At 36.3% G+C, this 24,989-nt stretch overlaps 1 protein-coding gene across 1 annotated transcript in view; it reads right to left on the bottom strand.

Moving 5' to 3' along the window:
- The window catches only part of DEUP1 (deuterosome assembly protein 1), a 41,223-nt gene extending 16,459 nt beyond the window's left edge, over positions 1–24,764 (bottom strand). Inside the window, 10 exon segments of the mRNA XM_065729983.1 lie at positions 456–653; positions 2,838–2,943; positions 3,911–4,026; positions 6,929–6,949; positions 9,703–9,915; positions 13,328–13,441; positions 16,251–16,373; positions 18,594–18,689; positions 19,795–19,966; positions 24,703–24,764. Coding sequence (XP_065586055.1) covers positions 456–653; positions 2,838–2,943; positions 3,911–4,026; positions 6,929–6,949; positions 9,703–9,915; positions 13,328–13,441; positions 16,251–16,373; positions 18,594–18,689; positions 19,795–19,966; positions 24,703–24,746 — 1,203 coding nt within the window. The 5' untranslated portion in view covers positions 24,747–24,764.
- Positions 24,765–24,989: the final 225 nt, after the last annotated feature.

Raw genomic sequence — 24,989 nt, 5'->3', positions numbered from 1 at the left:
AGAACTAAGAAATGAGGATAGTACATTTGCTTTCAGAACTGAACTTTACCATTCTAAAGCTGAGTACAGTTATCAGTTTTCAAATCTGTAGACTTTTCTAAATATTTTTGTAACATTCTTTAAAATCTTTAAAAAACCTGAAAAGATAGGAAATGTTGTGGATTAACTAATAATTCTAATGATTAAGTACTTACGATAGCAACAAACTTGAAAATTTCTATTAAAATGGTGAGTACAGTTGATGGTGAAATGATTTGCAATTTATATGTACAGTTGACATTTAGTGGTGTTTTATTGTTACAGCACCAATTTGGCTGCTTTTGTAACATTGAGCAAATATCACTGCTGATGAAAACTACAGCAAATAATGCTATGCCTTTCCTTAACAGATAATGTATGTTGTTATCTGTAGCATGGAGCAAAATGGCCTAGGCTGTTTTTGCCTGCTTGCATACCTGTTGTTTTGTTAGCAGTTTGTCTTTTATCTGTAACTCTGTTTTTACCCATCTTTCCAGAAGACTTGCTTTCTCCATGATAGTTGCTATAGTGATCTCCTTCTGATGAAGCTCTTCTGTTAGGTCAGAGATTTCTGTCCTTATTCTTTCCTGCTCAGAGCAATGGGACTGCTCCTCTCGATAAAAAAGGTTTCTTATCTGTTGCAAATATGTTTCAAGAAAAAGAAATAAGTTGTTGTTTAGTAAATACAACTGCATCACAAACCACCCATTCACTAGTGACTTTTTTGCTGCCTGCTTTCAAGACCCCAGCTCTTCTAACCAAGTCAGACATTTCTGAGATTTTACAACAGTGCCTTTCTTCATGAGGCAGTGCCCACAGCTCTATTAATTTTTACCCCTTTTTTTGGTCCTTCTTGTGTTTTCATTTGCCTGTTTAGAATTAGCAATGAACAAAATACAAAATATTTAAATTCGGTGTTTAAGAGAACGTTATAAAGTTAATTCTGTGAATTGGAATTTACATAAAAAAAATTATTCAAGGAAATATCCTTTCAGTAAACAGAAGTATGATTTACTTATATTGCTCCCAAGTCAACTCAGGCTGCATTAAACATATCTTTAACCTAAAATAACTTTGGAGGAATATAAATAAATTTAGAGACTCTTTAGTGAGAAACTATGATAGAAATATTATATATGAACACTAAATTATATATGAAAATTAAATACAAAACTAAATTTCTAAGAATTTTTCTGCCATTACGTACAAAATTTAAGGTCAAGTTTTCTGTACTCATCTATCTCCTATGTAGAGTCCTCCAAAGAATCAATACAAAGATTGTTTTCATAACCTTTCTACCAATTAGCATTTTATTATCTAAGAAACACAACTACAAAACCAGGATAAATAGCTTTGAATACATTTTAATAACTCTTCAAACGTAGCCAATCATTAGCAGATGACATTTCATATTTATTTATGCAAACTACGGAGAAACACTAGAATTGTAAACAAATAGCTGTAGATGCAAAAAATCCAAGAACTATATCATGACTACCATGTCAATATTGCTGCAGCATCCAAGTCAGCTGCATTCAGTTCCAGACATTCCTCCTTACATTGCTTCTCAGCAAAAAAAAACAGACCAAGCCCATACAGGGACTTTGGGCATCCTCTTCCTCGAAGTGTTTTCACTTGCTAAGCCAGGTGTGATTCCACAGTGCCATGACACCACTGCATGCACACAGCATTCCTGAAATGTGGAATGCAACATGAAGCAAAGTCAAAAGAAAAGGGCACTGCCCTGGGTTGTGCAGTAGATGACTGATTAAGCTTATCCTTATGTAGGTACCAGTCACAGGGACTTTTACTAGTTGATTTATTGCATCTAATGCCATCTACAAACAGCCAGTTTCTTCCTACAGCTGATTAATTACCCATAACCTTAGAGGGCTTACTACTTGTAAGGTATATATCTGAATCACAGTAATGTTTAGAACAGGTCTATTCTATTACTTAAATGAAGTAGCTACCTTTGTTGTGAGCAAAGAGCATCAAAATTCTTAAGTTATTGTAGAATCACTCAGGTTGGAAAAGACCTTAAAGATCACTGAGTCTAACCACAACCTAACCATAGTACCCAAACTCTAACAACCCTCCACTAAATCATGTACCTGGGCACCGCATCCAAAAGGTTTTTAAACACATCCAGGGATGGTGACTCAACCACCTCCCTGGGGAGCCTATTCCAGTGCTTAACAGCCCTTTCTGTAAAGAAGTGTTTCCTGATATCCAACCTAAACTTAGCCTGGCTCAACTTTAGGCCATTTCTCCTCATCCTGTCACCTGTCACCAGAGAGAAGAGACCAACCCTGTTCTCACTGTAAGCATCTTTCAGATATTGGAAGAGAGCAATAAGGTCTCCCCTCATCCTCCTCTTCCCCAGACTAAACAGCTCTAGTTCCTTCAGTCTCTCCATGTAGAGCATATTCTCCAAGCCCTTCACAGCCTTACTGCCCTTCTTTGCACCTGCTCCAGCACCTCAATGTCCTTTCTGTACTGAGGTGCCCAAAGCTGAACACAGTACTTGAGGTGAAGCCTCACCAATACCAAGTACATGGGCAGGATTACTTCCCTAGTCCTGCTCATCACACCATTCCTGATACAAGCCAGGATGCCATTGACCTTCTTGGCCACCTGGGCACACTGATAATTCCACAGCTATACAATTACCATATATGAAAACTCAATATTCTCTGAAAACTACAGTTTATCCTCCAGCTCCCTTCTGCACATGACCAAGGCCAGTACTTTGTGTTCTCTTTTCAAAATCCAAGATTGCAGTGTAAGATCTAGAAGCACTTAACAGTATGAAGTACCTTGTTTTGCACTTCTTGTTGGCTTTCTTGACTCTGTGCCAGTAGTAATAAACCAGCATTTTTATTTTCCGATTGCTCAGTAAGTTGTACAAAGGATGACCAATGACTTTAAATAAAAAAATAAACAAAACGTGAAACAAGCAGAATGTGCAGTAATATTTGCCTTACAGTATCTTCTCCTCCATGTAAATCTGGGAACCTGCTTGCTAATAAAAGAAAAAAAAAAACAACAAAAAAACCACCAACCAAGAAAAAAACTAATCCAACAACAAAAGATTTGGCCTAAAACAAGTTGGATCTCGGGAAATTTCTAGAGATTAAGGACAATGGAAGAGTGTGCAGGAAGGATCCTGAAATCTCTTGTTGATTAGTATTTCATATAATCTCAAGATAGTTATGGTAGATTAAATAAACCATAAAAAACATGAATGTTTTACTGAAAGGAGGCTAGGAAGAACTGTAATTGCACTACTCCCAATGTGTTTTAATGTCAAGGAATACAAAGGCACTTCAAGAAAAGAAATAAAATAGGTGAAATACATCGATTTGCAAAGATCTAGGCAACATAAAATCCTTTTAACACAGCTGACACCTATTGCATGAAATCTCATCCTTAATGAAAATGCTTATTCAAAAATTGTTTAGCTTGACTTCTGAATTGCAGGCATCCTTTTAAAAAGACTTAATTTAGAGTCCTCACAGAATCATAGAATCCTTAGAGTTGGAAGAGACCTCTGAAGGGCATCTAGTCCAACTCCCTTGCAGTGAACAGGGACACCACAGCTACATCAGGTTGCCCAGGGCCTGATCCAGCCTTGCCTCAAAAGTCTCCAGGGATGGGGCGTCAACCACAACACTAGGTAACCTGTTCCAGTGCCTTACCACCCTCACTGCAAAAGATTATTTTCCATATATCTAACCTAAATCCACCCTCCCTGAGCTTGAAGCCATTCCCCCTTGTTCTTTTGCCACAGACCCAGCTAAAGAGTCTATCCCCAAATTTTCTTACATTGAAACCAAGAAGTTATTAACTCAGTCGTTACTCATTCAAATATTGACTTTAGCATAAATACATTTCCTGCATATCCTTATGCTCTCTGATTTTCAGTAATTCTGCATGCAACTGTTGGCATTCCAGTTGTATCTTTCCCCAGAGAGCATCCCGTGTCTGCAACTCATTTCTGAAAAGCTTGCCTCTATGTTCTAAAGAAACACAAATACACAAAAATGTAAATAAAATGAGAAAGTAACAGCTTAAAATGCTTTATTTTAGTACATCATTTTGTCACAAGGGACACAGAGAAAGCAGAGGTACTCAACTACTTTGACTCAGTCTTCACTAGCAAGTGCTCTAGCTGCACTGCCCAAACTACAGAAAGCAAAATTAAGAGCTGGGATAAGGAAGATCTGCCTGCTGTAAGTAAGTGAAGATCGTGTTAGAGACAATCTAGGGAACCGGAAGGTGAACAAGTCTACAGGACTCAGTGAGATCCATCCATGGATTCTGAGAGAACAGGTAGATGAAGATACCAAGCTGCTATCCATCATATTTGAAAAGTCATGGCAGTCTGGTGAAGTTCCCACTGACTGGAAAAGGGGAAACATAATCCCCATTTTCAAAAAGAGAAAAAAAGGAGATCCACTACAGGCCAGTCAGTTTCACTTCTGTGCCTGGCAAGACCACGGAGCTGATCCTCCTGAAGGCTCTATCTACTAAGGCACATGGAAAATAAAGATGAGGTGATTGGTAGTAACCATCATGGCTTCACCAAGGGTAAGTCATGCCTGACAAACTTGGTGGCCTTTTATGAGAGAGTTACAGAGTCAGCAGATAAAGAGCAACTGCCATCATCTACCAGGACTTGTGCAAGGTGTTTGACACTGTCCCACATGACATTCAGGTCATCAAATAGGAGAAAAATGGATTTGATGGATGGACCACTCACTGGATAAGAAATTGGCTGGATGGTCTCTCTCAAAGAGTTGTAGTCAATGGCTCAGTGTCCAGGTGGAGACTGGTGAAGAGTGTTCATTCATCAGAGATTAACTGGTGTTATTTAACATCTTTGTAGACAACATGGACAGTGGGGTCAAGTGCACTCTCAGACCTACTTTGCAGATAAGTTGAGTGGTGCAGCTGACATGCTAAAGGGAAGGGATGCTATCCACAGGGACCTGGACAAGGGTTGATAGTTGAACCCATGCAAACCTCATGAAGTTCAACAAGGCCAACTGCAAGGTCCTGCACTTGGGTCGTGGCAAAGATACCTGTAGACTTATACACCTAGATAAAGCATGCCCTCAGTCAACACCAAAACTAGTTCTAACTCCATAGAGGTAATTGCCTATTTAGAACATCAACAAATTTTCACTTAATCATGAAAATACATTTCTTCTTGTCTCTATTTTACCTGTCATTTCTGGCTGATAATGCGGCCTTAAGCTATGTGTTATATTTGACATCATGAAATCTGAATTCCTACAGTAATTACCATAAGATATTCTAGAATCATACTGAAGATACCAAATAACAAAAGGAACAATAATCAGATTCTTGCAATTACTGTCTATACCTAGAGAACATTTCCTCTCATCCAAGATCTAGATAAAAGAAAAGGATTTTCTGAGGATGCTAATCCTTTGCCTTTAAAATTGTTACACCAAAACCTAGGGTTTTTCATAATTTCTTCCCTTTAATATAATACAGTTCCCATATTTAAAAGCAAAAATTAGACTTCTAAAATTTCAAAAGACTACTTTAAAAATGGAATCCAAAAATGACACTGCAAGCAAGAAACTTCAAAGGTTTATTTCCGTTAAAGTCTCATATTAGAATGACCTTCCTTCCAAGAAGCCTGGGGTTTTCCCCTGGCTGAAAGAGCTGCCAAAGATAGATATGAAGCACTTCTGTTTTTTTTAATGGTGGCTGTATGTACAGATTCATTCATCATATCCTTTGTTAAATTAAGCCTGAGAGAGCTTCTTAAACTCGGATATGCAAGTCTGGGCATATTCTAGTGAACTAAAGCTTAATGAATTTTTCAAATTGTCAGCAGGATCTTGCTTATGATCATCTTAATGACTTCAACATTCAAGAGATAGCCACAATTGGTTCATAATAAATTAATTTGAAGTGCGTACACCTCTTATTTGATTATGCAGTGGATAGGGGGAATACTTCACAATTGTGTGGTGGAAGTCAAATCATCTGTGGCACACTGCAGTCATCATGCACATTTACAGAAATTTTATTTCCTCCTGTGAAATGCAGTAATACCAGGAATAACAGCAGTCACAGCAGTAGCAGCAATAATACTTGAAAGAGAACTTCAGGTGAAGGGTTTCACATATCACTTAAAAAAAGTTAGATATGTACCACTTACTGCACTTAGTAAAAATACCAAAGTGAAGACCAAAGTTTTGTTTAGAAAATATCCAATTAAATATTACTTTTTTTAGAGACTGTCCAAGTTGAAAAATTTACCAAATATTCTATTTTGGGAAAAAAAAATTGTTTAAAATAGACTGCCACGTTTGATAACAAAAGGAAAACTCAAAACTTTTGTGATCAGCTTTTGTGTTCTACCTCTGCTCGGAATTGTTCAACCGTTTTAACACAGTCATATGCTGTGTTTCTATATAAATGAGTGTCCACTAGCTGACTCAATGCAGGCTTTCTGAGAATCAAGTCTCTTGTGTGATGTTCTCGAGCTGCCTCTCATGTATGGATTGTATGTACTGCAACTAAGTTTGTGAAACAGTTCATGAGATTAAGAAATACTCTTCAGTCTCAGTTTGGATCTTCTTAAGTTCATATTTTCTGCACAGCCAACAAATCCATCTTTCATACGCTTCACCATTCTTTCTAATCAGTAGTATGACAGAAACAAGTAGAAGTGTACATAAAATAATCACAGGCACAGAAGATTTGTGAGGCATACATAATACCAGACTAGCTGCCATTGAAATCAGTACTTTCCTCACCAACACTCCCATCTCCTCCTCCTTCCTTCACCCAACCCATGTCCAAATATCCTTGTCCTCCATCTAGCACTCATATGCACACGTGCCTGCTTTTTCTGTCTGATGACAGACTCTGCACTTTCCACTTTCTCATATGGACATCCATTAAAAATATTTCCTCTAGCTTGAATATCTTCTTAAAGAAGGCTACAGCATGCTGCCACCTACTCCCCCTGTGTCCTGCAGCACTTAGTCCCCCTGCTCCAATTTCCATGTTTTGTTCTGCTCCAAATGTATTGTAATCGAACTACTGTTTGTGCCAACCTTTTCAACATCCCCCCAAGCTGGTCTTTTTGCTTGCGTACCTATAACTTGAATACAGTCTAGTGACTCAGGGAACTACTGTGCAAATCAAATGTATAAACAAACATAACATACGCAGAATTTGGTTGTTCTGACAATACCTGAAGTAAATCTCCACCATATATGTTAATTACTGTGACGTATATTGTAACTGAAGTTAAATGAAGTTAAATGAAGTTAAGAAAAATAGATGATCTTTCTCCAGATAAAGTCACTATAAGTCACTCAATATATTCCTGAATACTGAAGTGCTTAAATAAATAAGCAAATTCACATTACCAGAAAACAAAATAAAGCAAAACAAACAAACAAAAAAAAGAAATGAGAATCTTATTCTTATTTGTTTCAATATTTGCTAATAAAAAAGGCTGATGATATGAGGTAGAAAACTCCTCCTCACTGTACTGGTGGAGCAAGTCCAAGACCAATTCCCGAGACTGAAGGTGTACAAGTCCATCACTTGTACGGGGACTGACAACATGCATCCCAGGGTCCTAAGAGAGCTGGATGATGTGGTTGCCATGATGCTCTCCATCATATTTGAAAAGTTTTAGCTGCCAGATGGAGTTCCTGGGAACTGGAAAAAGAGACATATCACTCCCATTTACAAGAAAGGAAGGAAGGAGGACCTGGGGAACTACAGCCCAGTGAGTCTCACCTCTGTGCCTGGGAACATTCTCCTGGAAGACATGCTAAGGCACATGAGGGACAAGCAGGTGATCTGCTGCAACCAACATGGCTTCACCAAGGGATGGTTGTACCAGATTAATCTGCAGGCCTTCTATGATGGAGTGATGGCATCGATGGACAAAGAGAAGGTGACTGATGTCATCTATCTGGACTTCTGCAAGGCTTTTGACATGGTCTCCCACCATGACCTAAATTGGAGTGGCATGGATTTGAAGGGTGGACTGTTTGGTAGATAAGGAATTGGTTGGAAGGTTGCAGCCAGAGGGCAGAGTTCAATGGCTCTGTGTCCAGGTGGAGGCCAGTGGGCTGTGTCCTCCAGGGGTCCATCATGGGTCTGGTAGTCTTTAACGTCTTTATCAATGACACTGATGACAGGATTGAGTGCACCCTCAGCAAGTTTGCTGACGATACCAGGTGGTGCAGTTGATAGAGCAGAAGAAAGGAATGCCATCCAGAGGGACTTTGATAAACTCAAAAAGTTGGGCCCTATTGAACCTAGTGAGGTTCAACAAAGCAAAGTGCAAGGTTTTGCACTTAGGTTGAGGTAATCCCAGATATGTTTACAAACTGTGAGATGAGCTCCTTGAAAGCAGGCCTGCTAAGAAGAACTTGGAGGTCCTGGTTGATGAAAAACTTTACATGAGACAGCAGTGTGCACTTGTAGCCTGGAAAGCCAATGATATCCTGGGTTCCATCAGAAGAATGGCCAGCAGGGCAAGTGAGGTGATTGTCCCCCTCTACTCTGCCCTCATGAGGCCCCAGCTATAGTACTGCATCCAAGCCAGGGGTGCCCTGAACAGGAAAGTTGTGGACCTTTTGGGAAGGGTCCATAGGAAGGCCACAAAGATATTCCAAGAGCTGGAGCACCTCCCCTGACAGACTGAATGAACTGGCCTTGTTCAGCCTGGAAAAGAGAGGAGAGATCTCATTGTGGCCTTGCAATTTTTGAAGGGAGTTTATAAACACGAGGGAAAACAACTTTCCACAAGAGTAGATAGTGACAGGATAGGGGAGAACAGTTTTAAATTAAAGGAGGGGAGATTTAGATTAGATGTCAGGAGGAACTTTTTTATTGAGGGAGTGTGAGGTGCTGTTGCACAAAGAGGTTATGAATGCCCTCAACCCTGGAAATGTTTAAGGCCAGGTTGCATGGGGCCCTGAGCAATCTAATCTAGTACTTCATCTAGCAGTTGGCAACCCTGCCTGTGGCAGGGGCTGTAACTTGACGATCTCTGGAATCCCTTCCAAGTCAAGATATTCTGTGATTCTATGATATCTCAGTCTTCTAAGAGTCCAAAGATGATGAGCAAAAGAAGAGGCCCAAACAGCTGTCTTCATAGAGCAGATGAAAACTGGTAAACCAGAGATAAGATAAAATCTTATACGTTGATGCTGCCAGTCTAGACATTAGTTGCACTGAAGAATATTGTTTTTAGAACAATCAAGTACACCGTACACTTTAATATGTACTTATTTAGTCTGTGAAGGGCATTTTGTGCAACAAGATGCAAACCAGACAAGGAAATTTAATAGAAAAACTTTTTATACAAGGAGTCAGGTGAATTAAAATAATTCTCTCTGTGGTGCTACAGGGAAAGGAAAAGTGTAAAAATCTAGGTAAATAGACAAGAATAAGATATACTACTGCATTTCAAACTTTCTTCAAGTCTTACTTGATACATTTTACTATTTACAGTTCATTCTACATTTCTGCAAAGAAAATACATACAATATGTGTACAGATCTTGTATATAGGCATGTTAGCACTACTTTTTAAAGTATAGTCATAAGAAATTAATACTCCAAAATTTATTCCACAGTATTTATGGAAAATAAAATGTATTATTACCTGGCACTGATATTGAAACATTTTTAGAGCCTCGTGGAGTTTCAGATTTTCCTCTTCTATTCTATTCCTGCTTATTATCATTTCATTCACTGCTGCCCTTAGCTTTTCAACAATTAACCCATCCTTTTCTCTTTCAGGCTGGCCATGTTTAACAATCTCTTCCTGGTTTTGTTTCTTATTGCTTATCTGGAATTGATAACTCTGGGTTTGCTTCTATAAAACAATAAAATACCTTTAATGCAATTCAATAACTACATCTAATTTTTTTGCAGCCTAACAGTTGTTACTGAAATGATTAAGCTAATTTCCATTTTCCTCATCAGGACTTGCTTAGAAAACATGGAACTTTGGAAAGGATTGTTTTACTATTCTAACGGATATTTCCTTTCTTTAGCCTAAAGTTCATCACGCTCTGTGAGAATAACATTTCTAAAACTTACAAGAGTACAGAATTTTTCAAGGATTTTTCTCTGTTGTGTACTTCACTAGCACTTTGATATTAATTAGCCTCAAAAGTGAAAAGATGATTATGATGACCTACTCAAAGGAGTAACCTATAACAGTGATTTGAGAGAAATGTTTCTCTTTGATATAATGAACTCAGTAGGAGCTGTGTGTGTATGCCTCAGGACTGATACGATGACCTTTGACTAAAATGTATTGCATAGTTCATAGCTCAGTTTTGTATCATTATTGTTAATCTTGTGGAAAAACCTTTTGCACATTCAGCATCTCTGGAAACAGTCTTGCACTCCATTCACTTTCTTCAGTTTCTTGTACTCATTAAATAACTCTAAAAAGAAAACTTCAGAAAATAGGTACTGGTGGTATTTGTGAATTCACAGGCAGTGTGAAGAACCAGAGTCACTATGGCAACTGCTTAAAAAATTATCCATATAGATCCTTCCACCTGGACAGAGCATCAGGAATCTTTCAGAAGACTTAAATTCAAAATTAGCTGGAAAAATGACACCAAAATATAACCTGCAAACCTTGTATCATGTGAACAGATCAAATTGAGCAAGAAAACTTAAATAAAAAGTAAGTAGTGTGGCACATACTGTATTTCCTTGATAAGAACTGCAAAAAGGAATTCTTTGGACTGCTTTTGATTTCATTGTTTTATGTTCTCTTAACTTGTTCTGGCTGAAATGGACCACAGGCTGCATACTAAATAAAAAGCCTAAATAAGTTGGCAGGTAAATTTAATGTATGTAGATAACAAATTAAGGTCCCCCAACGACTAAGTAATGGAGTTTGACATGCAAGCATCTTGTGAAATCAAAGTGCAAGTCTCCATTTGGAAATCGAACACCTTACAGAATAAGAATTTGGGCCAAAGACACAGAATCAATTAATACTTTAGAAACAATCCATCAAACTTATCCTTAATAAACTAGCCTGATGTTGCTAGTATGATGTTACAGTTGTGATGAAACCTATCTTCAAAGAGAGTTCACTGCTGACAGTCATGTGAACTTCAACAGAAAAACGTGGATGATTATCTTGAGTACTCTACTTTGATTTGTCTATAATCAACTCAACATGCAACAACCAGTAGATATTTCTAGTCAAAGTCCCATTTTCTCAGCCATTTGTATGAAAGTTCAATAACAGCAAATAGTGCTTTCCACATCCGTAAATGAAATGGAACTGTCATCCTTGGAAATAGTGACTATGGGTAAAGAGTCTCATAGGAACCATTAAGAACGTTTTTCACTAGATTAAGATCCAGTGAGCTTAGTCCCACTGGAAAAGAGGATTACCAGTTAGAAACATAATTGGCTTCCCCATACTTCATTCTGAGCTGCTTTGTAGCCCAAATAACATTTACATTATTTCTTTATTTTTTTTTAAAGCAGGATAGGTCATCAAGAAATCATTAAATGTACACTTTGTTCTGGAACAGGAATATTTTTTAAAAATGTGCTATACCAGTAGGTTATATAATAAAGAACTAAACAAAATGGTAGCTAAAAAAGGGATCACAAAGCCAACAATGGACCGAATGGTAATTGAAAGATGAAAAATATCATAGAAAAGGTGTAAGTAATCCAACAAACACCCCTAAGTGGGCTTTTGGAGCAACATAAAGGGATTCAATTTTCTGTATAAATGATCCTCGAATAGTGGGGGGATCACTTAGATACTTAGATTTGAGGGAGCTTTATACTTTGACCAAACAGGAGTGATATGTACTATCTACAGTGGAAGTTAAATTTCAAGAACTTGTAATCACAGTTATTGTACAAGGGCTGCTCCGAAAGTAACGTCTCCTATTTCGTTCTGTTGGCCCACAAGGTCAGAGTTGAATGTCGGTGGGATGGCAGCTGAGATTGAATCTTCCTGCCAGTATTCTACTACATTTGTTTCCATGTGACAGGCAGCAGAGGGGCAGTCTGACAAAATGGCCTCTGATGTCACAGAATCACAGAACTGTAGGGGCTGGAAGGGACCTCTAGAGATCACTGAGTCCAACCCCCTGCCAAAGCAGCTCCCTAGCCCAGGTTGCACAGGTAGCATCCAGGTGGGTCTTGAATGTCTCCAGAGAAGGAGGCTCAACCACCTCTCTGTGCAGCTGTGCCAGTGCTCCATCACTACAGTGAAGGGGTACCCACACACTTTTGTGAAGAACTTCCTATGCTTCAGTTTGTGACCATTTCCCCTCATCCTGTTGCCACACACTGCTGAGAAGAGTCCAGCTTCATCCCTTTGCATGGATCAGATCCCCTCTGAGTCTTCTTTTTTCAAGGCTGAACAGACCCAGGTCTCTCAGCCTTTCCTCTTAAGAGAGGTGTTCCATGCCTTGTATCATCTTCGTAGCCCTTTGCTGGACTCTTTCCAGCAGATCCCTGTCTTTTTTGTACCGGGGAGCCTAGAACTGGACACGATACTCCAGGTGAGGCCTCAGTGTGGAGGAAACAAAGGTGTGAAATGCAATTTCTGAATGAGGAAAGAATTCCACATTGACATTCATCAATGCTCACTGAGTGCTTATGGAGATAAAACAGTGGACGTGAGCACAGTGAGGCAGTGAGTGGTGCATCTCAGCAGTGGTGACAGTGACAACAGTTTACCTCTGCTGGTGCAGATATTCACAAGTGTGGCATGCAAGCCTATGGTCATGGCTGGCAACAATGCATAGCTAATGGTGGTGAATACGTTGAAAAACAGTTTTGCAGTTGAGAATTTGCTCTATCAAATAGTGTTGCTGTTCTTTTTATCTGTTACAATGTCAATGGAAGAGAGTAAGACATTACTTTCAGAGCAACATACATATGTTAGTAAATACCATAGAAAATAAATCTAAATCTGCAGCATAGTTGAAAATTTAAAAAGGAACATGCATTGCTTTTTACACTTATCTTTAGCAGAAATCTCACAATTTTCATTGTGAGAATTATTTATATTACACAAGAGGAATGAAAGTAAAATAACTGCATGTATCAGTATCTTTCAGTATGGATCTTCTGTACTTAAAATAATGTATCTGTATTATTTTTTTACATTTGCTATGAGCTCAGGAGTGTTTAGATTTTAAAACATAAGTTAAAATAACTCCAACTGAGCAAACAGTTCATTTAATTCTCAACTTCCTTATAAAGAAGGAAGGTAGAAATTTTACCTGAAACAAATCACATTTCTCAGACAACAATTTTTGCTGAGCACTTAAATAAATGAGATGATTTTGACAGATTGTCCCTTTCTCATCTCATTTGCTTGATTTTGCTTTAAATTCCTGAAAGGCAGCAAAACAGAGTTACAGAACAGAGGGAAAACTATTATTTTTCCTTAATTTAAATCATTTATTAATTTTATCATTCCAAGAAAAGGATAGTTCTGTAATTATAAGTAATCTTTACATATCTGGAAAGAAGAAAAAACCCACAAAGATATAAAACAGCCATCCAGACATAAGCCACCCGCTCTGGAAAAAAACTCAACATCTTAAAGGCTGTAAATCTGAAAAACTTGGGTGGTGAACATAATCAATGAACAGAAATGATAAACTATTTAAAATCACTTCCATTGCTGTGAATCTTAGAGTTATGACTATAAACCACCAATTGTACTGGAGGGGTGGTAGCTCCTGAGACTTGAAAGTGAAGTAAAAGTAATCAGCAGGGTATCAAACCCTTAATTGTCAGACAAATATTTTGAGTGCTTTTTTGTTGCTCTTTTTCTTGAACAAACATACAGCAGCTGCAGAGGATAAATTTTACTTCTTGTTCTCTGTTCAATTTCTGCTTCTGGATTTTTGTCCTACGTTCACCTATTTTGAACAAAAACTTTAAAATATATGCTGTTACAATCAGGTTTTGCTAATACTGCTTTTGTCTTTGTGTTTACATATAATTGCTTGCATTTATATACATATTTTTATATTGATATATATATTCGTATTTATATTCCTATTTACACTTTGAATTTTTTATTACATCATATCAGATCTTGTATTGTTCTTGTCACAACTGACTTCAAAGGCAGTACTCTACAGATAAGTGGGAGAGCTCCACAGCTAATAAAGTTCTTGCTCTTGTTTGGATGAACAATTAGCAAAATTACAGTATACTGTTTTATAAAGTGAAAAGCAAAATGCTCATTTAAGTCTTAATAAAAATTGCCTTTTTTGAAATGGAAATGTTGGTCCCAAAAAGGGAGATGAGCTTTTATAATTACATTAAACTGACATATTCCTCTAATACACACACACAAAGCTACTGAAACGAAATCAAATGCTTTTCAGCACAGATTAGCTTTCATAATATCTGGTTTGGTTTTTTAAATGAACAAAAATCTTCCAGTTTCACAAAATGTCATACAAATGGAGTTTCAGTTTGCTAAATGAAGACTGTAGGTTTAAGGCCTTTCTAAAGGACTGCTGAGTTTAGTAGATTTTCAACACTGATTATTTCCTTAATACTAGAATTTCCTGTATATATTCCACGGAATCATTTTTCATAGTGCATAATTAATCAAATGATAGAATTCTGTTACATTATTTTCTCATTTTAATCTTGAACGAGGTCATTCTCAAATCAAGTTTCAAAGTAGTGATATATTTAGTCAATTATAAATGTATAACCCATTTATTGTTCTTGTAGTGGCAGATGTTGGTAGCTATGCTGAAATCCAAAGCTTAGCAAAGTTTCTGATGAGTACTCTCCCATGTGGAAGAGATATCATGTATGTATTACGTAAAGTGACCTGAAGGTGGCAGGAGTTCCTCCCATATGTTACGTCGTAACAGAAAAGATAGGCAAGACCAAAATACGGATCCTAAAATGCTGCTTAATTGTAATTTAAGTATGAAAGTAATTAACATCTATAATCTCTTAAGTTTTCATTTGTGGAGTTCTCCAAGTGTTTAAATTGTCTAGCATCATTAATTGATATAAATCTAAATCATGAGCAGCTAAGTCTTCACAATGCATAAAAGCTATGCAACAGCTCACACTTAGTTTCCACTGGCTCTTTTGTTTACTTTCCCTACAGAACCCAGGTCAGTAAATGCTTGAAGCAGACATTAATTTTTTTCTTTATGATCTCTGCAAAGAGTGGCAGAGAAAATATTGATTTTTTTTTTCTGATTCTCCTATGCTACACCAGACTAGAGGATACACCATTTTCCCAGAGTAGGGAACACTCAGTTTAATAAATTTATCTCCAAACAGAATCTGAACCAGAATCTCCTCGTGTTAATTTTCTGCATAATAAACAACATATGGTTTTTCAACAGTTTCTGGAATTCCTCTTCTTGAAGTTATTTCATTTTTCAAAGAAAATGTACTAGCTAAGTAAGAAAGAAGAAGGAAAAATTAGTAGAGCTAGAGATTACACTGCTCAGTCCTATGTTTCTGTGCCGGTGAATGTACCCATAAATGTATTTGAGGAGAAGCTGCCATATAGAATCACACTCTATACGTGCCAATTTTGTGTTGGGTAACTCACCCACTGGCTCCGTAAATATTTAATTATTCCACAGATCATAATGCAACTTCAAACCCTTGAGAAGTTAAGTCTGGGAATTCTGATTAGAGATCAGCATCTTATTGTATCTGAGAAAAAGTCAGCTAAAATCCATTCTGTGTCAGGCTTGACAGAGAATACGACTGAAACCTATCCTCAGCATCATATATTATCCCCACTCAATAAGTTGGATTCTGCAGACTGTATTTTTAAGTGCCTTATCCTTGCTAATGTGTGACCTAGGGAAACGAGGTACTGAAGTCAAAGCTGTGGACTGCCTCAGACATGTAAGTGCTGACAGGATACATGTTTAACAAACAGTTTCTCAATCCTAAATTCTTATTCTATCTAGTCCTAGAGAATAAAAGTTGTTCTGAAGTCTATAACTCATAAAACTACTAACAACATTAATAAAATTTCAGTGAAAGAACAAAACCTGAATATAAAGCTACACAACTTTGGCAAGAAAATTATATAACTTCTGTAGAAGAATCAGAAACTTAAAGTTTACAACTATAAGCAACAAATTAATTCTAGAGGCATACTAAAAATAGAACATGGTAACAAAATCTTCTTACCTCCAGTTTCTTGTTTAATTTGCTTGAATCAAATGATGTCTCTGGGGTTTCCTTACAGTTTTCTCTGCTTTGACGATGTTTTTGTTTTAACAGCTTTTCATAACTATGTGTTAACTTCAAAAACTAAAAATGGAAGCAGAGGGGAACACACAGAATCTGTCAAGGATGACTATGTGACCAAAGTTCTCTCTAAATTAGAATTGCCTACTGCAAGTTCAACATTCAAATATTTAATCAATACAATAATCATTTAATAATATGAATTTCTTACAGATGAACAAAGCTCTCACTTAAATGGAAACTAACAATTCAACTAGGTTCAATTGACAACTACTTAATTGTGCTGGAGATTTTTATGGCAACATTATCCACAGTGGCATTTCCTCTGGTGTGTAAGTGAAATTTCTACACTTGTTTACTGCCATCTTGTGTTAACAATTTTAAAGGGTGCTTCATCAACCAGAATAAAGGATTATCATTAAAATATTTTAGGCTTGCACTTTTCTTTCCTATCATAAAAATTGCTGAAATGTTATGCACAGGGTGATTGCTTTCTTCTGGAATTGCGGCACTCCAAAGAGCATCTTTGAGAATTACAGCCCAAATAACATCCTGCCTATTGATCTTACTATGAAAACATGACTTAGGAGTCAGAAGCAGAGTGGGGAAGGTATCAGCAGAAATACCGTATTTTTCAGAAGTATTGTCACTCTGAACAGTTTGATACTCTGCATGAGCCTGAGGAGGACTCTGCTACTCAGAGTTAGAAAGAGCTGCCTCCCAGTGCTCAGACATTTCACCTCTCTCAAATTTTCATCATACACTGAGAGGAATCGTATTCCAGGAATGTTCAGTTCCTCCCATTGATTCTAGAGGGAGCATGATGCAGCCCAGACATTAAACTCTAAATGCACATAGTTGCTAAAGTTCTTAGAGCAAGAATGGATTCTTGTTCTTTTGCTGAAGGTTTTCCATCATTTGCAAAATGAAAGTAACTAAGTATTACTATAGGTAAAATAAAATAAAAAAGCAAGAAAGTAAGAAAATAATAAAGATGAATCCCTACAGCTTTTGCTATTTAACTGCAACAAAATGCTGTACATTTGAATGAGTGAAAAAGTGTGGTTTAAGAGTTTTGGGTTAACTATCAGGAATTACTTCTCTAATACAAAAAAATAGGCTTTACTGCAGTCAACAGGCATATAATCAATTCTGTGGGAATGTTGCCTGTTAAAGAGTTGCTTTTATTAATATCAAGGCTAAAAAGCAGTGAGGACCACAGGAGAAGTATTATCGCAGAGAAATTTATTCTGAATAGCCTACACATTATTAGAGAGAACTAGAAAAAAAAACCAAACCCTTTCTATTTCTATCAAGATTAGGAAGGAACAAAAATTGCAAGGGATTTTAAGAAAACATCTGCACCTAAAGATACAATGATGTAAATATTAACACACTATTTGTGAAAATTAGATTGTAGCTCTTAAGAATGTACAATGTAGAAGGAGGTGTAATGTTCAAGCGAAGATAAGAAACAAAAGAGAGACAAAGGAGACAAAATCTTGAAAATGAATTCTGTATTTACTGGCTCGATGGGCTGTGGGTGGTGTTATCACCTCTAAATGAAAATAATGATTCCCAGTTTAAACAACTGAAGTATTCTGTGTTAAATGCAATGAGTGGAAAATTTTAATTGTAATGCTAACTCTCCAGTAGGAGAATTCAGTGAAGTAAATGGTAGAGAAGCAGGAAAAACAATGCAGAGATGCAGACGTGAACTTATTAAAAACTGAGAATCAGAGTAGTTTGAAATTTGTTTAGGATCTGAATTCATAATTGAAATGAAAAAACAACAGAGAGCAAAAACACAGACACAGAGCAACACATAAATAAAGCCAAAATGACTCCACAGTGCCAGGCTACTCTAGTTTTAATGCTGTTCCCTTACGGAAAGTTATCAGACTTCTTCTTTCTCTGTAAACCAGACAAACAAGAACCAGACAAATATCTACAGCAAAGTAGTGTCAAGAGCATTTCAAAATTCTTAATGTGCATCCAAATCATATTAGTATGAATCTAATTATAATTATACGTTTTATATATTCACCAGGGTTTTAGGTTATTGGTCCAGAGCCAGAAAATTAAATACTTGTCCTTACATCAAAATCCATCCAAAGAGTTTGTACATGCCAGTACAGAAAGACAATGGAGCCAGGTTAGAAGCTACAGCCAGCATCATTTGGATCACACAGCTCAACCTATCCCCAGATCCATACAGGTGCATCTGTACAACGAGTATGTTTAAGTTTCTTATAATGCAAATGAAGCTGATTTTTTTCTTACTTGTGATTTAAGTGCACAAAGCTGGGTTTTGTAATTCTGAGCCATTTCACAGTTAGTTTTCTCTAAGTTTTCCAGTTTCTGACGAAGTAGTTCCACCTACAGTTAGAAACACACCACAAAGTCAGATTGCAGCAACATCAAATTAAGGATTTTATTGCAAAAAGAATTGGATTGTATATTATATTATGAATTTATGATAAAGCCATATGAGTATGTCAGAAAAGACCCTTTAATGAAGCATTTCTGCCCCAACGATATGAATGAACTGCTGTGTCTCAATGTAAGAATTTTGCTTGAATTGTTTAAATCTTGAATTATCCAAGATTTTCACAGGGACATGAGAAATATGACAAAGGGTATACATGACACCTGTTTTTCTGGAAAGGCAGCTGGAAGCTAGTTGCAATTTTCTAAAACATTTCAGATAACACCTGTGTATGGGCAAATAAATAGATGCTTAAAGGACTGGCTAGCTGAATTATTCTCTTGGCTCCTCTGACTGCAATGACAAAGGGCAAGTTCCTATAATTGTTTGTTAGGGAGGGATATATCCTTTTTAAGACTCCCACTGGCACCCAGCTCACAGGAGGACACCCACATGTAATCACCTAACACCTAACTTCAGGAGCACTACAGCTGAATGTCATGCCAGGATTCTCTAAATGTATATCAGCAGACACGACTGCAAGTACAGGTGATGTCAGATCCACTGGTGCCTTCAGTTTGATATTCAATTCTAACAGGTATTACAATTCAAATCTTAACTACTACTAAAAGCATTAGCATTCAAAGCCAGTATGGCATGTGAAATGATAGAAATGGAGTATAAACATGAATTACAAAGACATAATTTTGTCAAACTTTTGGTACTGCAGCTTTCTATTTAAAATTTCTGATACACTCGAAGTATTGGTATCTAGAAAAAGAATCAGATTATCTTTTCAAAGCTAAATTGAGAATATTTGATTTCGACTTTAAGGAAATAAAAGAAAAATGGGACTTGGGAATGACATTTTTAAAATGGCTTTTCAGAACAGAAGCTCACTTTAAAACAAAATAGTAAGGATAATTTTTGATCTCTAAAGAGTTTAGTATTTTTCTATGATAGAACAAACAAGCCTACTTACAGAGCACTGTAATCACACTATTAACTTCCTCACAGGATATATATATTTTTTACAGATCTGATATTTTCAAATACCTCTTGACCTTTTTGATCCAATTTGCTTTGGGCTCTTGCTAATTCTTGATGCTGGTTATCCATCAAAGCTTCAAAAGCTTTCATCTTCCTTTCCCATTCTTCTTTCTTGCTGTTTACTATGATGTCAACTTGATGCACTAAATCCTGAAGTTCAGCATCCCATGAAGAGGCTCTAGTAATAATAATGAGAAAAAACTTTTTTGAAAAGAATAAAGAGTAATGGAGAAAACAAATTGGTAGATACACTGCTAATAATTCATTCTACTTCTAATGGAAATAGCCAGTTTTCAATATCAGAAAGAAAAAAAATAGAAAAGTTAAGTGATACCTTCAAAAATTAAATCATAAGTTTGCCTGAAGTCCAAACCAGAATATTTAGCACATTCCTGACTTTCTGCCTAGCATGAATACTGTTTGATATCCTCTTGCCCTTTCAGGGAAAAGCTGTTATATGAGCATAAGTTAGGTAGAAAGTATTCAGCCTGAAACCTCAGAGGATCAGAGTAGGAGAATACTGAGTTGCTCATGGGCACAGGACTTGCTGTTAAGGGATGAGTAATGATGGAAGCTGAGTTTACTGAAGGAAGTGTTAAGCAAAGAGCCTGAAAGCCAGTCACTATTCTTGATTGCTAGTTCAACATTTACACTCTCACTGTGGAAAATAGACTTAAATAAAAAGACTTCTATAATACTAGACAAGTTTAATACTACCAGGATGCACAGAAGTTTTGAAAGTGACTTTGTCTTCGTGAGACCACGTGATGCATTTAACGTAAACATCAGAATTTTTCCAAACTTAGGAGGTTACATTTTGATTGTGTTCCTTGAAGTACAACTTCATTGACAGTGATGGAATAATTTTTGCACTGCTGCTTTAGGAATATGATGTGTAATAAGGAACAAAATGTTGGTATATGGTTAAAAAAGTTGCTCTTAGTTACCCTCTTATCCTTATGTGGGAGCAGTATTAAAAAATCAGACCTTGGACAGTGTTGAACTGTTGAAATCAGATGGAATGTACCATTTAGCAGACACATGAAAAGCATCTGAACTTCAATATGTAGCTTTCTTTATTCCACACAAATACAAACCTTGCAATTGATAATGAATATTAGCAAAATATGAAATAAATATATATATTGTAACATATTTGATTATGGATTATTTCTTTGTAAGAAGGTCTGTGATTTTTTCAGCAGTCTAAAAATTTGTTTGTAGAAATGACTGTTCTACATTATACAGTTCTTCTGGGCATATGAGATTTTTTCTGTAAGTGTTGTGAAGACTTTATTGCCCAATAAACTCAATTGTTTTATGAACTGTGGGTTTCTCTCCATCTGTGAATTTACAGATGGCATTTCAGAATGGCAACTTCTGTAAAAGCTGGGATCTTTCTAGAACTCATGGATCTATTCAAATTTGGGTGAAATATTCCAGTTAGGCACACTGCAATGTAATTAAATGAAATTCTTTATTGAAATGCTTCTAATAATTTTATTTTTCTGACTTACTGCTTTGTGTCTACTTAAGATGAGGTTCTAGTGTTTCAGGAAAAGGTAGAGGGGACAGTGTACGCTCTTGCTTAACTCCTCTCCATAAAGAAATGGAACTTTATTCCATTAATACTCAGAGCTATTCTTGGACTGATACAAAGACTGTTTAAAGTGGCATTTATTTCACCAAAGTGCAGGAAAATCCTTCACTGATGATAGTTTTTAACCAGAGTAATGTACTGCATTTTTAAACTTCTAAGGCATAGCATCTCATTCATTTCCTCTCCTGTAAATACCTAGTTTCCACACATACTTTTAGTGGTATCTGTTATCTATGCATCCCCTTCTCATATTAGTTAACAATATTCCTTTTCTTCTTTTTGTATCTTTCTAGCACCTTTCTTTTTCCCTATTCTGGTTCTAATTAAAGCTTTTAATATGTTTGTTTGTTTTAGTAAGTAAGAGATAATATTTACAAATTACCCCCATATACAGTTTATGACTTTCTTTAGATCTCTATGTTATCTTTGTCACATATTGGGAAGTACTGAAATGTGTCATCAGTAGCCATTGTAATCTTATCTTGGCCAGGACAAAAAAAAAAAAAAAACAAACTCATTTAAAATCCTCAAATTACTCCTTTTAGTGGTATCATCTCATCATTATGAACATTTCTACATTTTCCCTCTGCAATGATTTAGAGATCAGTGCATTCAATTACTGCAGTACCTACAAGAAAGCACAAATGAATCACATTGTGTTTTTTTCTTCAGCATCAACTGTCTTCCTCCTAACTCAGTAACACTGTCAGTAAACACCTGTTTGCTTTCACTTTTCTGTCTGTCACAGTGCCTATTTATTGTACAATTAAGGTTTAATCTAAATGTAATTTCAACTTTCTCATACTGCTGCATAGTTTTCAAGCCTCATATTATTTGCATTCATTTGGTTATAAGCCTATGTTGAATTTCCTGTTCATTAAACCAGTAATTGTATTCTTTCTTTAATTTGATCATCTAGAATTATGAAAAAATGTAATCTATTACTTCTCATTATATTATATACAGTAGTCTGATAGGCATCTCTTTTCTTAAATAACCCAAAAGTCACTGTTTTGAGTTTTGCTGTGTTCTATTTTCCTCTGAAGAATATTATCTCAACTAATCTTTCTATAAATAAGTAAAAGAACAATAGCTGGTGACTACTTAATTCATACAAGTTTAAAAGTTCCCAACTCTTGACTGTGTACAGCACGTGCAGCTGTGTGGCAATGCCTTTGTGACTGCCCATCAGTGTTGCAGCCATTCTAATATCTCTGTGGCATGAAGGAAGAAGTGCTAAATAATAAAGGGAAGATGCATGGGAATTTTGCTCATAAGCATTCAGCACTCCTACCCTGCTGTCTGCATACACCAAATGCATTCCTCCCACATGAAACCGATGACTTGTATTTAAGCAAGAGGAAGCTACTCTGTTGCACGTTCATTGAAGTGGTTCAAAACACTGAAAAATAACTCATTTTTAAAGAGATCTAAGCTAGCTCTTAGTCCTTTGATTCTATTTCCATGATAATGAAAACAGAGATGATTCATATTCTGTTGTCATTAATGACTATTTATCTGCATGTCTAAAGTGTGTATTTCCAAACAGACAAAACAAAACACATACAGTAAATTTAAACAACTCCAGGCCTTTATAACAAAATATTTTTGTACTTATTAGAACGTTCTAAATTCTGTCAACATTTTGCTTTGTAGTTCTGCCCAGACTTGTGTTTTTCTGATGGTTTCTCAATAGACAAAGAAAAATTATTGCTGTCCATACAGTTGAGAATAAGGTTGTAAATCTAGACAGTGAGATCTCAAGAAATGTTTACTTCATACTGTCCATATCCCTTAATTACTCAGGCTTGCTGACAAACGAAAAAGTCTATGACCAAATTTATCCAAATGTGCAAAACCTATGTAGAACAATGCAAACAAAGATTTCCCTCCCAAGTAGTACTTCATTAGATCTTGATCCTTAACCCAGCTTCTAGAGACAGCATTAACTCCTTTTCTCAAGAGCTGCTTTAGAAATACCAAAGACATAAGTTGTCTGTGATACAACACTCCATTAATACCTTTTATGCTGCATGTGAACTACAACTGATTTATTTAACAATTTTTAGCCATACACTGTCATATATGTGTGGATGTATAATGTATGATTTGTAGGTTGTTGCAGATGGGATACAATTGTCATGATTTCTACCCCATAATATAACCTTTTTCCAAATTTTAAAGCTGTCTGCATTACTTCTACAATATTATCAGCATAGATTGAAACACTGGTCTCTCACTGGATGTGTATCCTACACTAAACTACCAGATTCTTTGTACTAAAAGAGCTGTTTATGATGGGACAGATCACTCTCTACATCCATTTACAGTGGCCTGAAATTTCATGTACATCAATTACAGTTACAGATCTGAACTCATAAAATGGTCTTTTGATTTGTTAATGAAATATCCAAAGAATAATATTTTGATTTTTTTAATTCATGTTTTTATGAGACCATATTTACCAGACAGCAACGAACAAAAAGAATGGCCCTCAAAGCCAAAAAGGAGACACTTTGTTCAGAATGTATTTTAACACAGCATTCTTTTCCATTATGAAAACTGCATGAATCATTCTTCAGTACAACCCAGCACACTTTCAAATCATATTAAAGCTTCCTTCAGACAGAGAAAGGTGTGGGTGAATATATGTGTTTCTATTACTTTCAGAAGTACTTTTACACTTAATATGTGCCATATTAGCTAGATTGCCTCTTGATAATAATGATATAAGGAACCATTTGATATGACACATGGGGAAGTGCTCTTTATCTTGCTGTGTTCCTTGAACAGGCAGGATGATAGGAGGCCCTGCCTCAAATCTCACCCATGGTTTGTGCTGTACTATATATTTTGTTTAGATTAAAACAACTCAGTTTGGATGACGTAGAAAACAGATGAGTAAGTTGGGAAGAAAAGTGCATGCAATACTTGGCAGAACAATTTTGGTTATTGTACGTGAAAAATAAAGCTACAGATTGAACAGCCAATCAATTGTTTCTAATAGTTTTGAATGTTTTAAGTGCTGTGATACTTAAGTTTATATTGCTGTAGTATAGCAACTTTTGAAGACCATTCAGAATGAAATTTCTTAACATTTTAATAAAATCCCAGTTTTCAGTTTTCTTTTGTTCAGATATGCAGAGTTTAAAGATTCAAATAAATAAAAGCAGATAATTAATGTTCTAAAGGATTCAAATAATTTGTAAAAGAATGTTTACTTATGAGATCATTACTATTTTGTTTCACATCCTTAATGAACACACATAATTCAATTCCATTATGCATTCAACCCCCAGATAGTCTTTACTTACTTAGTGAGAACCTGTTCCTGAAATACTTTTAAGTCCTGCTCCATACTACTGAAAGTCTTGTTAACCTGTCGGAACAACAGAAATAATGTAATTCAGCTTCTCTGAAGTGTACCTGTACATAGCAAAGCAGTGCACACTGGATAGTTCAGAGCTTTCCTTTCAATTTCTGTGATTCTTTCACTGCAAACAACAGGAGAAGGGAAAGGCTTCAGTGGACAACATGAAAGCTTCAGGAGTAAGCTCAGCTCCGTCAGCAGCTCCTCTTGGTGCAGCAGTGAGATAGTAGA

The sequence above is a fragment of the Cyrtonyx montezumae genome, unplaced genomic scaffold (assembly GCF_038088225.1).
Source record: "Cyrtonyx montezumae isolate F1298 unplaced genomic scaffold, pur_monq_1.0 scaffold_12, whole genome shotgun sequence".
Taxonomy (NCBI): Eukaryota; Metazoa; Chordata; class Aves; order Galliformes; family Odontophoridae; genus Cyrtonyx; species Cyrtonyx montezumae.
Note: the sequence above shows the minus strand (reverse complement) of the source record. Positions and strands in the feature narration are given on the sequence as shown.